Source organism: Schistocerca cancellata, chromosome 8, assembly GCF_023864275.1.
Source record: "Schistocerca cancellata isolate TAMUIC-IGC-003103 chromosome 8, iqSchCanc2.1, whole genome shotgun sequence".
NCBI classification, from domain to species: Eukaryota; Metazoa; Arthropoda; class Insecta; order Orthoptera; family Acrididae; genus Schistocerca; species Schistocerca cancellata.
Genome location: NC_064633.1, coordinates 579125392 through 579140967, shown reverse-complemented (window position 1 = coordinate 579140967; position 15576 = coordinate 579125392). Strand labels below are relative to the sequence as shown.

General features: G+C 39.5%; 1 protein-coding gene across 1 annotated transcript in view; it reads left to right on the top strand.

The window, feature by feature from the left end:
- LOC126094783 (uncharacterized) overlaps window positions 1-15576 on the top strand; it is a 207693-nt gene that overhangs the window by 174150 nt on the left and 17967 nt on the right. Inside the window, exons 4-5 of the mRNA XM_049909345.1 lie at window positions 4923-5008; window positions 14610-14734. Coding sequence (XP_049765302.1) covers window positions 4923-5008; window positions 14610-14734 — 211 coding nt within the window. The remainder of the gene's footprint in view (window positions 1-4922; window positions 5009-14609; window positions 14735-15576) is intronic.

The following is a 15576-nucleotide window of genomic DNA, read 5'->3' as shown; positions in this document are numbered from 1 at the left end:
CGAAAGGGTATGTTGCAGTCGACATGGTCGTAAGTGGGCCTGTTCTCTGAACTCACGAATGCTGTTTTAAGTGTAGGTTTGCCTTTATTTAATCCATCTTACAAGATAAGTGGTAGTGTCAGTACAGCCTTACGTGTTACATTTCTCTGGAACCTACAATGATCTTCCCCGTGGCCAGCTTCTACCAGACTTTCGATCTTTTGCAAAATAATTCGTGTTAATATTTTACAATCATGACTATCAAACCAATCGTTTGATAACATTCGCACGTGTTCTTTGGAATTGCAATTGTTACAGTTGAAATGTTAAATTGTACTGTTGATTTACTAATAATTTCAAATGAATCATTTATAAAACTATACAGAATACTATCTGCTGTCTGTATATTGACCAAGTCAAGATTTGATGATACAAACATTGGAGTTAAGCAGAATTTACATCCCTGAGCCCAGTTCTTCTGATAAATTATGGGAGTCGTTACTTTGTAGTTGAATGTAAGGCGATTATTAATTTCCCGCCTGATGCCCATCGGCAATCTATTATATTTTCAACAAAACACAAATCATCATTCTGAACTACACATAGGGTTGTATAGATTATATATTTTTACAGATACCGTTATTACTTCATGTTAACAAAACAGCAAAGAAAAATTAGCTGCAGTGGGCAGTCCAATTCATTTCAATAGCAGCAGCGTGTTTCACTACATATTTTTAGAAAAAATAGCAGTGTAAAAAAAAACCGAGGCTATGTGACTAGGAACATGACAGAAGCCGTTAGGAAGGGATTGTAAGAGACAAATTCCTGATGAGTCATGTTATTTGCTACGTATTTGTTGCTCTAGACTTCTACAGATGCTGTCTCGTAGGATTTCATGCAAACATACGAGGGTCACTCCAAAAGAAATGCACACTATTTTTTTTTAATCCATCTTTTATTCTCCATGTTTGAAAGTTTTACAGTGTGTAGATACATCATTTAGGAACAATATTTTCATTTCTCCACATAATTTCCATCCTTCTTAATTGCCTTACGCCATCTTTGAACCAGCGCCTGAATACCTGCATGGTAAAATTCTGCACCAACCTGTTGGAGCCACTGTTTGGCAGCGTGCGCAAGGGAGTCATCATCTTCAAACCTTGTTCCACAAAGAGTCTCTTTCAGTTTCCCAAAGAGATGATAGTCACATGGTGCTAGGTCAGGACTGTAAGGCGCGCCCGCATCTCGTGGTCGTGCGGTAGCGTTCTCGCTTCCCACGCCCGGGTTCGATTCCCGGTGGGGTCAGGGATTTTCTCTGCCTTGTGATGGCTGGGTGTTGTGTGATGTCCTTAGGTTAGTTAGGTTTAAGTAGTTCTAAGTTCTAGGGGACTTATGACCACAGCAGTTGAGTCCCATAGTGCTCAGAACCATTTGACTGTAAGGCGGGTATTTCAGTGTTGTCCATCCGAGCTTTGTGATCGCTTCCATTGTTTTTTGACTGACATGTGGCCATGCATTGTCGTGCAACAGCAAAACATCTTGCTTTTGCCGATGTGGTCGAACACGACTCAGTTGAGCTTGAATTTTCTTCAGTGTCGTCACATATGCATCAGAATTTATGGTGGTTCCACTTGGCATGATGTCCACAAGCAAGCGTCCTTCAGAATCGAAAAACACCATAGCCATAACTTTTCCAGCAGAAGATGTGGTTTTGAATTTTTTTTTCGTGGGTGAATTTGCATGATGCCACTCCACTGATTGCCTCTTCGTCTCTGGTGAAAAATGATGGAGCCATGTTTCATCACCTGTCACAATTCTTCCAAGAAATTCATCTCCACCATTCTCGTACTGTTCCAAAAGTTCGCTGCATGCCGTTTTTCTTGTTTCTTTGTGACCCACTGTCAACATCCTGGGAACCCACCTGGCACAAACCTTTTTTAACGCCAACACTTTCAGTATTCTGCAAACACTTCCTTCCCCTATCCCAACGTAGCGTGACAAATCGTTCACTGTGATGCGTCTGTCAGCAGTCACCAATTCGTTAACTCCCTGCACATTGTCTGGAGTGTGTGCAGTACGAGGCCTGCTGCTGCGAGGACCGTCCTCAATATTGCCGTGCCCGCTTTCTTCACGTAACCTGCTTGCCCACCGGCTAACTGTACTGCGATCGACAGCAGAATTTCCATACACCTTTTTCAACCTCTTCTACATCTACATCTACATCTACATCTATACTCCGCGAGCCACCTTACGGTGTGTGGCGGAGGGTACTTATTGTACCACTATCTGATCCCCCCTTCCCTGTTCCATTCACGAATTGTGCGTGGGAAGAACGACTGCTTGTAAGTCTCCGTATTTGCTCTAATTTCTCGGATCTTTTCGTTGTGATCATTACGCGAGATATATGTGGGCGGTAGTAATATGTTGCCCATCTCTTCCCGGAATGTGCTCTCTCGTAATTTCGATAATAAACCTCTCCGTATTGCGTAACGCCTTTCTTGAAGTGTCCGCCACTGGAGCTTGTTCAGCATCTCCGTAACGCTCTCGCGCTGACTAAATGTCCCCATGACGAATCGCGCTGCTTTTCGCTGGATCATGTCTATCTCTTCTATTAATCCAACCTGGTAAGGGTCCCATACTGATGAGCAATACTCAAGAATCGGACGAACAAGCGTTTTGTAAGCTACTTCTTTCGTCGATGAGTCACATTTTCTTAGAATTCTTCCTATGAATCTCAACCTGGCGCCTGCTTTTCCCACTATTTGTTTTATGTGATCATTCCACTTCAGATCGCTCCGGATAGTAACTCCTAAGTATTTTACGGTCGTTACCGCTTCCAATGATTTACCACCTATGGCATAATCGTACTGGAATGGATTTCTGCCCCTATGTATGCGCATTATATTACATTTATCTACGTTTAGGGAAAGCTGCCAGCTGTCGCACCATGCATTAATCCTCTGCAGGTCTTCCTGGAGTACGTACGAGTCTTCTGATGTTGCTACTTTCTTGTAGACAACCGTGTCATCTGCAAATAGCCTCACGGAGCTACCGATGTTGTCAACTAAGTCATTTATGTATATTGTAAACAATAAAGGTCCTATCACGCTTCCTTGCGGTACTCCCGAAATTACCTCTACATCTGCAGATTTTGAACCGTTAAGAATGACATGTTGTGTTCTTTCTTTTAGGAAATCCTGAATCCAATCACAAACCTGGTCCGATATTCCGTAAGCTCGTATTTTTTTCACTAAACGTAAGTGCGGAACCGTATCAAATGCCTTCCTGAAGTCCAGGAATACGGCATCAATCTGCTCGCCAGTGTCTACGGCACTGTGAATTTCTTGGGCAAATAGGGCGAGCTGAGTTTCACATGATCTCTGTTTGCGGAATCCATGTTGGTTATGATGAAGGAGATTTGTATTATCTAAGAACGTCATAATACGAGAACACAAAACATGTTCCATTATTCTACAACAGATTGACGTAAGCGAAATAGGCCTATAATTATTCGCATCTGATTTATGACCCTTCTTGAAAATGGGAACGACCTGCGCTTTCTTCCAGTCGCTAGGTACTTTACGTTCTTCCAGCGATCTACGATAAATTGCTGATAGAAAGGGGGCAAGTTCTTTAGCATAATCACTGTAGAATCTTAAGGGTATCTCGTCTGGTCCGGATGCTTTTCCGCTACTAAGTGATAGCAGTTTTTTTCAATTCCGATATCGTTTATTTCAATATTTTCCATTTTGGCGTCCGTGCGACGGCTGAATGGCCTCCTGGGGGAAATTGAGCCAAATTCTGCCCAATTGGGGCGTTACTTTGCCAAAATCCCGAGCCGGTTGAAGAGCCCTCCCTGTAATACTCCAAACGCTCTCAATTGGGGAGAGATTCGGCGACTTTGCTTGCCAAGATAGGGTTTGACAAACACGAGGCCATGCAGTAGAAACTCACACTATATGCAGGCGGACATTATTTTGCTGAAATGTAATCTCAGGATGGCTTGCCATGTAGAGCAACAAAATGGGGAGTAGAATATCGTTGACGCATCACTAAGCTGTAAGGGTGCCGCGGATGACAACCACAGGGGTCTTACTATGAAATGAGATGGCGCCCCAGACCAATCACTCCTGGTTGTCAGGCCATATGGCGGGCTACAGTCTGGTAGGTATCCAACCGCTGCTCGGAGAATCTCGAGACGACACGTCTTTGCTGGTCTTCGGAGCTGGACTCATCACTGAAGATAATTCCACTCCAGTCAGTGAGATTCCAGGCCGAACATCACGGCACTACTGCAAACGGGCTTGTTGGTGTTCAGAGGTCAATGTGGTCAGTGCCAGGGGCGCCGTGAGCTCAACCCCCTTTCTGTGAGCTGCCCGTTAATGGTCCTTGTGGTGACTGAAACACCAGTTGCACGTCGGATCGACGATAACGATGACCAAGGGCTCCGAATGCCTCTCTGACAATTCCCGTCTTCACATTCTACGTCGACTGCTGTGTTCGGCACGGTTCACCCATCCCTGCCAATACGGTTGAATAGTGGCATCGCTCCTATTCAGATTGTGCTGATTACTACTCCTTTCAGCCCAACTACAGATCCTCTGTCAAATCTGCATATATTGCTCACACTACTGTATGTGAGGCATAGTTGCTGTCCAGCTGAGTACATGGAACAAAATTTATAATGACTTTGTGCCCTGATATCGAGATGTCCCCTGTTAACTATTCTTGTCAGCTGTACAGTGAAATTGCATTGCAGCATCACACATTCGTCTGTCAGCCGCAAAAACATGCAGTTTTGCATTTTCTGTCTATGTATGAATATTAATTTGTGGCCAATTTACTTAACACCTTGGTGAGACATCATTTCTTTTTTTGTCTTGGTGTGTATGTTATGTCGTGTTAATTTCTCTTATTAACAGAAGATGTAATTTTTGTTCCAGAACTAACAAGTACCTGCAAAAATCATCAATAACAAGAATGTGCGCAGTAAGCGGATTCTTCATTTCCATTCCTGTTTTCCTCACAGGTAAGGGAGTCAATTATATATATCTTCTGATCTTGACCGTACTATTTTTGTAAAGGAAGCATTTTAACTCACCTTATTGTTTATCTTTCTGATAATGTATTTCTTCACCATACACACTGTCCCAGCTAAGCCTCGGTACATCTGTGTATGTCTTGCAATAGTTAACTCTGAAGAATGACTTTGTCTCTAAGCTCAGCAATATTTTCGGTGGTGTTTATGTGTCAAATGACTGTTCGGTGCCTCAGCTTTACAGTGAGTGGTTGCCCTTACACCTTCCATTATTTATGCCCCACTCAGGACTGTCCAGCATCATATTAATGACTATTTATTACATAATGACGAGTTGCTCTTTTTTAACTGTAGCCCAATGACTTGTGGTAGCATCTTTTTCTTGTCTGTTATTTCTTTTCATAATCTTTCATGCCAAAGTATGCCACTACTACACAACATCTCTTCTGGTGTACTCTACTTTAAATGTAGGCAATCAGCTTAGATTCTGAAAATAATGTCTGCAAACATAATTTGCACTTTTTCACATGATATCCACAGAGTTATGGATCAGTCCTGAAAGAATCCAGGTAGTTGGGTGGATGCAGCTTTCCTTCACTTCTGAACAGAAGTAAATTTGTGTCTAGATTAAGGATTCTTGGCAGGATAGGTGCAGCACATTATCTGAGATGGAGAGTCATTGACAAATGTGGAAGTAATTTCATAAATGCCCTGGGAAGTATGTTGTGACACTTGCTGTTATCATTACACGGTGTATTAATCATCTTTGTGATAACTTTTAGTAGATGACGCAGTTATATGTAATAAAGCGCTGTCTGAGAAAACTTCATAAATATTCCATCACTGTTCATAAGGTTTCAAATTGCTGCCAATTTTGACAACTTGTTTAAAATGTTCACAAATGTAAAATTGTACATTGCACAAAATGAGAAAAGTAATATTCTATGACTGCGATGTGGGTATGTCACATCTGGAATTGGCAAACTCACACAAATAGCGAGGTGTAACATTTTGAAGGGTTATGAAATCAAATGGTCACAGGCTGAGTCATAGGTAAAGCAGGTGGCAGATTTTGGTTCACTGGTAAGGTATTAAGAAAATGTTATCTACACAGTAAATTGCTTACAAAATACTCATGTGACCCATCCTAGAACATTGCTCAAGTGTATGAGACCTGTATCAGGTAGTACTAATGGGATATTGAAAATACATATACATAGGGTCATCACAAATTTCCACATATTTTTTTAATCCATGCAAGAGCGTCATGTGACACAATGCACGCATTGCGGCGACACGATGCATGCCCAATTCATCAGTCAACATTCGTTGATATGTCTCATAACCAATACCCCCTTCATCCTCAAGGTCTCGAATGGTTTGAAGCCGATCCGCACGAACCAATTGTTGAAGTTTGGCAACAATGTCTGGCATTGTGTGGGTAACAGTCCTTCCAGTCGGAGCATCACCATCGACGTCTGTACGGCCGGCCCTGAACCGAGCATGCCACTCAAACACATGCGTACGACTCAGTCTCTGTCCTCCAAACACTTGTTGAATGATTGAAAGGGTCTCCATATCACTTTTCCCGAGATTCGCACAGAATTTGATACACACGTGCTGTTCTGTTCGCGGATCCATCATAAAATTGCCAACCACCAAACACAGAGTATTATGGAAATCACTGTGGACACACAACATGTCCTCCCATCTGAATGCCGCTCTGCACACTGACTCATCAGATACGCAGCTCTCGCCACCTAGTGGTGCAAATATCTACTACTCATACTTTCCAGATGGCAGCACCAGTCATGAAAATTTGGATTCCACCTCGTATCTAATTTTTGCCATGAACTTTTACAGTATATCTTTGTGGCATGTTAGTCATAGCCCGAGCCACACAACAGCACTTTATGTACTGTGCCTTTAGAAGACAGTAATTGAAATTATCTTCATACAAGCTTAAGCAGAAGTAACTTTCACATTTGAAGGGCTTACCATTATGGTTTGAAGGGCAATAAAAATCAACAGATACAAGGGCTCCTGCCCATTTATATGAGGAACTGCCAAATTACATGTCTGTATGTATGTGTGTAAATGTGTATGCATGCACTTGTGTATATGGATTAAAACAACATATGCTGGAAGGATGATAAAGGTTTAGTGTTTCATTGAAAAATAAATCATTAGAGTTGAGGACATGTATATGTACACTGCGTAGGTAAAACAATTACATGGGGTTGGATTCTGAATTCATACTAGCAGCATTAAATAAAAAAATAAATTATATACAAATAAAGGCATTGTGAGCACAACATTTTTTTTTTTGGGAGGGGGGGGGGGGGAGGCGATATGAAAATAGCTGGGTTAACATTTGTGTACAAAAAAGTGATAAACTAGCCACTAGACAAAGAAGTGTAATTCATAATTCTTTATGAATGTGCATCTGTGAATGACATATGACATCAAGGGATCACCAATTTAGTATTGGAGGGCAGCGTGGAGGGTAAAAATCGTAGAGGGAGACCAAGAAATGAATACACCAAGCAGATTCAGAAGGATGTAGGTTGCAGTAGGTACAGGGAGATGAAGAAGCTTGCGCAGGATAGAGTAGCATGGAGAGCTGCATCAAACCAGTCTCAGAACTGAAGACCACAACAACAACAACAACAATGCCCAAAATAGAAAGAGGCTTAAGAATGAGAAAACTTAATCTACTGAGAAAATAATAAATTTTTAAACACGAAAAGAAGAGGTTTTGGGATATTTGGGTATGTTTTAGAAGTCTGAAGCAAAAATGAAGGAATACCATTGCACCTGGAGGTGATAGCGGACATGTGTCAATGATAGGATTTCAAGTTGTGGTTGCTGAATTCAAACATGAAATCAGGTTTTGTGGACTTAATTTTCTCTTGGCGACCTACCCTCTATGTATTAACATCCTTGATAACACTACACGATGGTTGTTCTTCTGTGACATAACGTAAATATTCCACTAATTTAACTGTTGCAAAATAATAAAAATATGTACAAGGGATTTCCACACATGACCCTCAGTTCAGAAGTCAACCTTCAGGAAATTTGGGTGGTTTGGCAGCACTGCCACTGAGTCATGTGTGAACATGTAGAATCATGTTGCATTTGTTAGCATTTTCATTTCAGCATTTCGAATTCTGACAATTGTTAGAAGTGAATGCTTGCTATTTTAAGTGCATGAAGGTTGTGTTCATCTGATAGGAAGAAATGCTTTGTATCAGAGTAAATAATACAAATTCTTTATGTTACATCTGTATGGAGTTAACTTTGAAATCGCAAAAGAAGAATCTTAATCTTCTTGTTAAGAATTGCTGTGAATTTTATTTCAGGTGGAAGGTTGGTGCTCAGGACAAGAACTGTCATCCTGCTGCCGCCCCTCCCCCCCCCCCCCCCTTTCCCACCTCAAATGCTTTTAGTCATGTTATACACTACTGACAAGCTGGGTAAAAAGGTAATGTCACGTGATTTTTGCTGTTCCCATCATTTCGAAGAGATTGGATTAGATAAGTACTTGTTCCATAGATCACGAATACGACACTTCATAATGATGTGGAACATGTCAGGTTAATTAAAGATGCCTATTCAAGATATTACATTACACAAAATATTACATGACATTTAATTTTTTTGTGGGGGATGGGGAAATTACCCACTTACTATATCCAAAAATTCATCAAATGAGTAGAAGGAGTTGCCATTCAGAAATTCTTTAAATTTCCTTTTAAATGCTATATGGCTATCTGTCAGACTTAGATTGCTATTAAGTAAGTGACCAAAGACTTTTGTGGCAGCATAATTTACCCCCTTCTGAGCCACAGTTACATTTATCCTTGAGTAATGAAGATCATCCTTTCTCCTAGTGCTGTAGCCATGTACACTGTTATTACTTTTGAATTCGTTTGGATTGTTAATAACAAATTTCATAAGTGAATATATATATTGTGAGACTATAGTGAAGATCCCTAGCTCTTTAAATAAGTGTCTGCAGGATGATCTTGGATGAGCTCCAGCAATTATTCTGATAACACGCTTTTGTGCAATGAACGCTCTTTTACTCAATGATGAGTTACCCCAGAATATGATACCATACGAAAGCAGAGAATGAAAATAGGTGTGGTAAGCTAATTTACTGAGATGTATATGGCCAAAATTTGCAATGATCCTAATAGCATAAGTAGCTGAACTCAAACGCTTCAGCAGATCTTCAATGTGTTTTTTCCAGTTCAATCCCTCATCAATGCATACACCTAGAAATTTTGAATATTCTACCTTAGCTACCGATTTCTGATCGAAGTCTATATTTATTACTGTGTGGAACTGTATATTCGGTGCTTTGTCAAAGTTTAACAGACCACACAAAATACTCACATTTGTCTGGCAGAAATAGATGGCATCCCCTCAAAAACAAGGAAAATTGTACCATATTCTAATTAACCATTTGCTGTAAAGTTTATGTCTCACTGCGAAGAACTGCCAATACCAGTGTCCTCTGCAGAAGTCAGAGATAGAGATATGTATGCTGAGCCAACAGTTCGAGGCCACTGTGAATCATATGAGCAACACTTTTTTTCTGAAGAGATTTCAGTGATATTATTCTTGATTTAAATATGTCAACGCAACAGGCTCAGCTTCTATCTTCATGATTAAAAGGATGGAATCTTCTTTGTTTTATAAAAGTTAGTTTTTATCATGACTGTCGTGCTGTTTTTTTCTGAACATTTCTCCAATAAAGGTGCCATGGTTTTTCATAATGATATTAAGTCCATCATCCAACTCTTCATCATGATTTCTGTGTAAATGAGTTGTGCTTGTTCATAGATTCCAGCAAAGTTTGTCTGAAAACAATAATTCTCCACAATGAGAACAAGTTTTCTTCTTTCCGAATTACTTATGAAGTTAATCTGATGAATACAAAAGAGAAATTTAAATTGCCACTGATGGGGAGGCTTGCGTGCCTCAGTGATACAGATAGCCATACCGTAGGTGCAACCACAAGGGTGGGGTATCTGTTGCGAGGCCAGACAAACGTGGTTCCAGAAGAGGGGCAGCAGCCTTTTCAGTAGTTGCAGGAGCAACAGTCTGGATGATTGACTGATCTAGTCTTGTAACATTAACCAAAACAGCCTTGCTGTGCTGCTACTGTGAACGGCTGAAAGTAAGGGGAAACTACAGCTGTAATTTTTCCCAAGGGCATGCAGCTACATTTTATGGTTAAATGATGATGGCATCCTCTTGGGTAAAACATTCTGGAGGTAAAATAGTCCCCCCATTCAGATATCCAGGTGGGAACAACTCAGGAGGACATCGTTATCAGGAGAAAGAAAACTGGCGTTCTATGGATCGGCGCGTAGAATATCAGATCCCTTAATCGGTTAGGTAGGTTAGAAAATTTAAAAAGGGAAATGGACAGGTTAAAGTTAGATATAGTGGGAATTAGTAAAGTTAGGTGGCAGGAGGAACAAGATTTCTGGTCAGGTGAATACAGGGTTATATAAATACAAAATCGAATAGGGGTAATGCAGGAGTAGGTTTAGAAATGAATAAAAAGTAACAGTTTGGGTAAGCTACTACAAACAGCGTAGTGAAGGCATTATTGTAGCCAATATAGACAATAAGCCCATGCCTACCACAATAGTACAAGTTTATATGCCAACTAGCTCTGCAGATGACAAATAAATTGAAGAAATTTATGATGAGATAAAATAAATTATTCAGATAGTGAAGGGAGACGAAAATTTGATAGTCATGGGTGACTGGAATTCGATGGTAGGAAAAGGAAGAGAAGGAAATGTAGTAAGTGAATATGGATTGGGGGTAAGAAATGAAAGAGGAAACCGCCTGGTACAGGGCATAACTTAATCATAGCTAACACTTGGTTTAAAAATCACGAAAGAAGGTTGTGTACCTGGAAGAGGCCTGAAGACACTGGAAGGTTTCAGATAGATTATATAATGGTAAGACAGAAATTTAGAAACCAGGTTTTAAATTGTAAGAGATTTCAGGGGCAGAAATGGACTCTGACCACAATCTGTTGGTTATGAACTGTAGATTAAAATTGAAGAAACTGCGAAAAGGTGGGAATTTAAGGAGATGGGATCTGGATAAACTGAAAGAACCAGAGGTTGTAGAGAGTTTCAGAGAGAGCATTAGGGAATGATTGACAAGAGTGGTGGAAAGAAATACAGCAGAAGAAGAATGGGTAGCTTTGAGAGATGAAATAGTGAAGGCAGCAGAGGATCAAGTAGGTAAAAAGACGAGGGCTAGTAGAAATCCTTGGGTAACGGAAGAGATATTGAACTTAATTGATGAAAGTAGAAAATATAAAAATGCAGTAAATGAAGTATGCAGAAAGGAATACAGACTTCTCAAAAATGAGATTGACAGGAAGTGCAATTTGGCTAAACAGGGCTGGTTAGAGGACAAATCCAAAGATGTAGAGGCATATATAGATACTGCCTACAGGAAAATTAATGAGACCTTTGGAGAAAACAGAACCACCTGTATGAATATCAAGAGCTCAGAATGTAGATGAAGATGAAATGGAAGACATGATACTGCGTGAAGAATTTGACAGAGCACTGAAAGACCTAAGTCGAAACAATACCTCAGGAGTAGACAATGTTCCATTAGAGCTACCGATAGCCTTAGGAGAGCCACCCCTGACAAAATTCTACTATCTGGTGAGAAAGATGTATCAGACAGGCGAAGTACCCTCATAATACCCTCACACTTCAAGAAGAATAAAATAATTCCAGTCCCAAAGAATGAAGGTGTTGACAGGTGAAAATTACTGAAGTATCAGTTTAATAAGTCACAGGTGCAAAATACTAACATGAATCCTTTACAGAAGAATGGATAAAATGGTAGAAGCCAACCTTGGGGAAGATCAGTTTGGTTTCAGGAGAAATGTAATGCGAGGCACTGCTGACCCTATGACATCTCATAGAAAATAGGTTGAGGAAAGACCAATCTACATTTATAGCATCTGTAGATTTAGAGAAGGCTTTTGACAATGTTGATTGGCATATTCTCTTTCAAATTCTGAAGGCGGCAGGGGTAAAATACAGGAAGCGAAAGGCTATTTACAATTTTTACAGAAACCATATGGCAGTTATAAGAGTAAAGGGGCATGAAAGGGAAGCAGTGGTTGGGAAGGGAGTGAGACAGGGTTGTAGAATATCCCTGATGTTATTCGATCTGTATACTGAGCAAGCATTAAAGGAAACAAAAGAAAAATTTGGTGTAAGAATTAAAATCCAGGGAGGAAGAAATAAAAACTTTGAGGTTTGCTGATGGCATTGTAATTCTGTCAGAGACAGCAAAGGACCCGGAAGAGCAGTTGCATGGAATGGACAGTGTCTTGAAAGGAGAATATAAGATGAAAAGCAAAATGAGGATAATGGAATGTAGTCTAATTAAATCACGTGATGCGTAGGGAATTAGATTAGGAAATGAGACACTTAAAGTAGTAGATGACTTTTGCTATTTGGGCAGAAAAATAACTGATGATGGTCAAAGCAGAGAGGATATAAAATGTAGACTGACAATGGCAAGGAAAGCGTTTTTGAAGAAGAGAAATTTGTTAACATAGAGTATAGATTTAAGTGTTAGGAAGTCTTTTCTGAAAGTATTTGTATGGAGTGTGGCCATGTGTGGAAGTGAAACATTGACGATAACTTATTTAGACAAGAAGAGAATAGAAGCTTTCGAAATGTGGTGCTGCAGAAGAATGCTGAAGATTAGATGGGAGAGATGACATAACTAATGAAAAGGTACTGAATAGAATTTGGAAGCAGAGGAATTTGTGGCACAACTTAACTACAAGAAGGGATTGGTTGGTAGGACATGTTCTGAGGCATCAAGGGATCACCAATTTAGTATTGGAGGGAAGTTTGGAGGGTAAAAATCATTCAGGGAGACCAAGAGATGAATACACTAAGCAGTTTCAGAAGGATTTAGGTTGCAATAGTTACTCGGAGATGAAGAAGCTTGTGCAGGATAGAGTAGCATGGAGGGCTGCATCGAACCAATCTTGGGACTGAAGACCACAACTCAACACGCTTACACTTATCCTTACCAAATATGAAAAATACAAACAGTGTGTATGTGGAGAACTCAAGGTAGTTATAACTCTTCTCGGCATGCACATCAGAACACAAAACATGGATGCTTTCTATGTGAGTAGTGCGGTAGAGAGAGAGGAAAAAAAAAAAAAAACACACACACACAATTATGGAAAAATGGGGTACTAGGAACGAACTACTGCCTGAACAGATCAATGTAGTGTACACTTCTCTTGTTGTATCTACTTCCACAGAACATTAAATTGGCACTTGTAAAGACTTTGTGAAGCCGTGAAAAAAAACTTAACTTGGATTGACATACTGGTGAGAGAAGGTTCCAAGAATCAATGGAGCAAAAATAAATGGAGGAATGTCTGTAGGACCACATATTAAATAAAGGACATCTGATGAACATTGATTTGTTGAGTTATTTTAAATGAATGGCATGAATGTCTTTCACAAGTGTCCTCAAGACCATTTTAGACAACCATAGGGTGCAGAACTGACGCAATACTGGTGAGAACTACTGAGATTATGCCACCTTATATGATGTGATTTGTCAATTAAAATACATTTTTTGAGCGATCATTTTGACTACTTCCCAGATAATCTTGGTGCCATTAGTGACAAACATGGAGAAAAGTACCACCAGGGCTTTCCTCAAATGAAAAAGCATTATCAAGGCAAGTACTGGTCCTTATAAAGTGACGCTCCTGAGGCAAATTATCACAAGAAATAGGCTTAGATATGATTCTTTATGTTTCTTTATTCTTACTGTAGATTTTATTTCATTCCTTTGCATACTGACAGATTATTTGCTGTTCACATATAGAAATCTTGTCGAAAGACTGAGTCATTTTGTCGGATACGTATAATATACAGGCTGCCATAAACATTTACAAAAACTATTATTACCTAAAAGCTATGGCTAGTGCAGAAAATCTGAAATTAGATCTGAATTCAGAGATTGAATAACAGTTTATATGGTTCTTGTAACTAAATTTTTTAAGTAAATTTCAATGTTTTGGTTGATCTATTTAATTAGCATGTATAGGATCATTGTTGCACTCTTCCATCCAGGTATTTATTTCCTGTAGTTAGCCAACAGCCACCCCCATGTGATGTGTGTCCTGCAGCCCTTTGAGTTGCAGGAGCCAGAAGCAGAATTATCTGCCACACAAATAATATTGTGACCACTCCTCAAGTCTGTGTCCACATAGTTGGAGTGGCAGGATATTTGAAATAACAGATCAGTTGGCCTTATATCCTAGGAACATCAGTTCATTTTTTACCAAGATGTTTTCTTTATCTGCACTTCTATAGTTACACACATTTTTGTCTCTGTAATTCTTGATATATATTTTGCTGGTGGCTCCAATTAATATTCAATCAGTTTTATTCTTAAGTCTAGCAGCAGTAATTCATAATTAATAATCAATAATTAATGTTATTTCACTATATGCTAATTACTAAGCAAATTTCTCTCTTTCCAGGAATCATCTTGTACACATTCATCCAATTCCATTCAACTCCAGCCATAATAACCAGCGTATTTATTGGTGTTGGTATTGTGTTCTGTGGTTGTGCCATGGTTCACAATGTTTTCGTGTGGCAAAGGGTAAGTTTTACAAGGTATTTCATCATTGATTTAGTCAAATACGAAAGATATCCAAAAAGTAATCCTCCATTTTCTTGTAGCATAGGAAGTAATGTGGGGGTACAGAACAGCTGCTACAATCATGCAGTAGATCAGTAAGCTTAGAGCTGCAACATTGATTCTTTATGGCTCCAACGTTTATTTGAAACAAAACTAGCAATTAAATATCCCTCCAAATGTGATACACATTCAGTAATACTGAGTTTGCGGTTCGATGTGAAATCTGTGGTGCATACATCTACCAGTACAAAAAATTCAAGAAATTCATAAATTTATGTAATCATGAGAATGATTCTGGAAGCAAAGCTGAATGGAACTTCTTCGTGATGAGCCATGGTAAATCACCACATGATGGAGTTACTGGAAAAGCAAAACGACTTATAGCACGTGCAGGCTTTGGCAGCCTAAGCAAAAACATATTTTGATACTGTTTGAGTCGTTCACATTTTATGATGAGATTGTGCATGGGATCAAGTTTTGGAAATGACTAAATCACTTGTGAAACAAGAGATATTCACCAAACTGTGCCAATTGATGGAAACCAAATTCAGATCAGCAAAGTTTAAAATGATACAGCTTTTTTATAGCTAAATTGACCATTCCATGACAAGCTGTTTTGGGGAAAAGATTTTCAGTCTCCAATCTGGACAATATATAACCTGTATTCATGATGATAAATGGTGGATTTCCTCCACAACTGAACTGACCAGAATGAGAAACAAGGCTGGAAGTGACAGGTTATGTGAAATGTGTAACAAGCTTGTAAAACACATGGACGTAAGTGTGATTTGTGGACTGTGGTG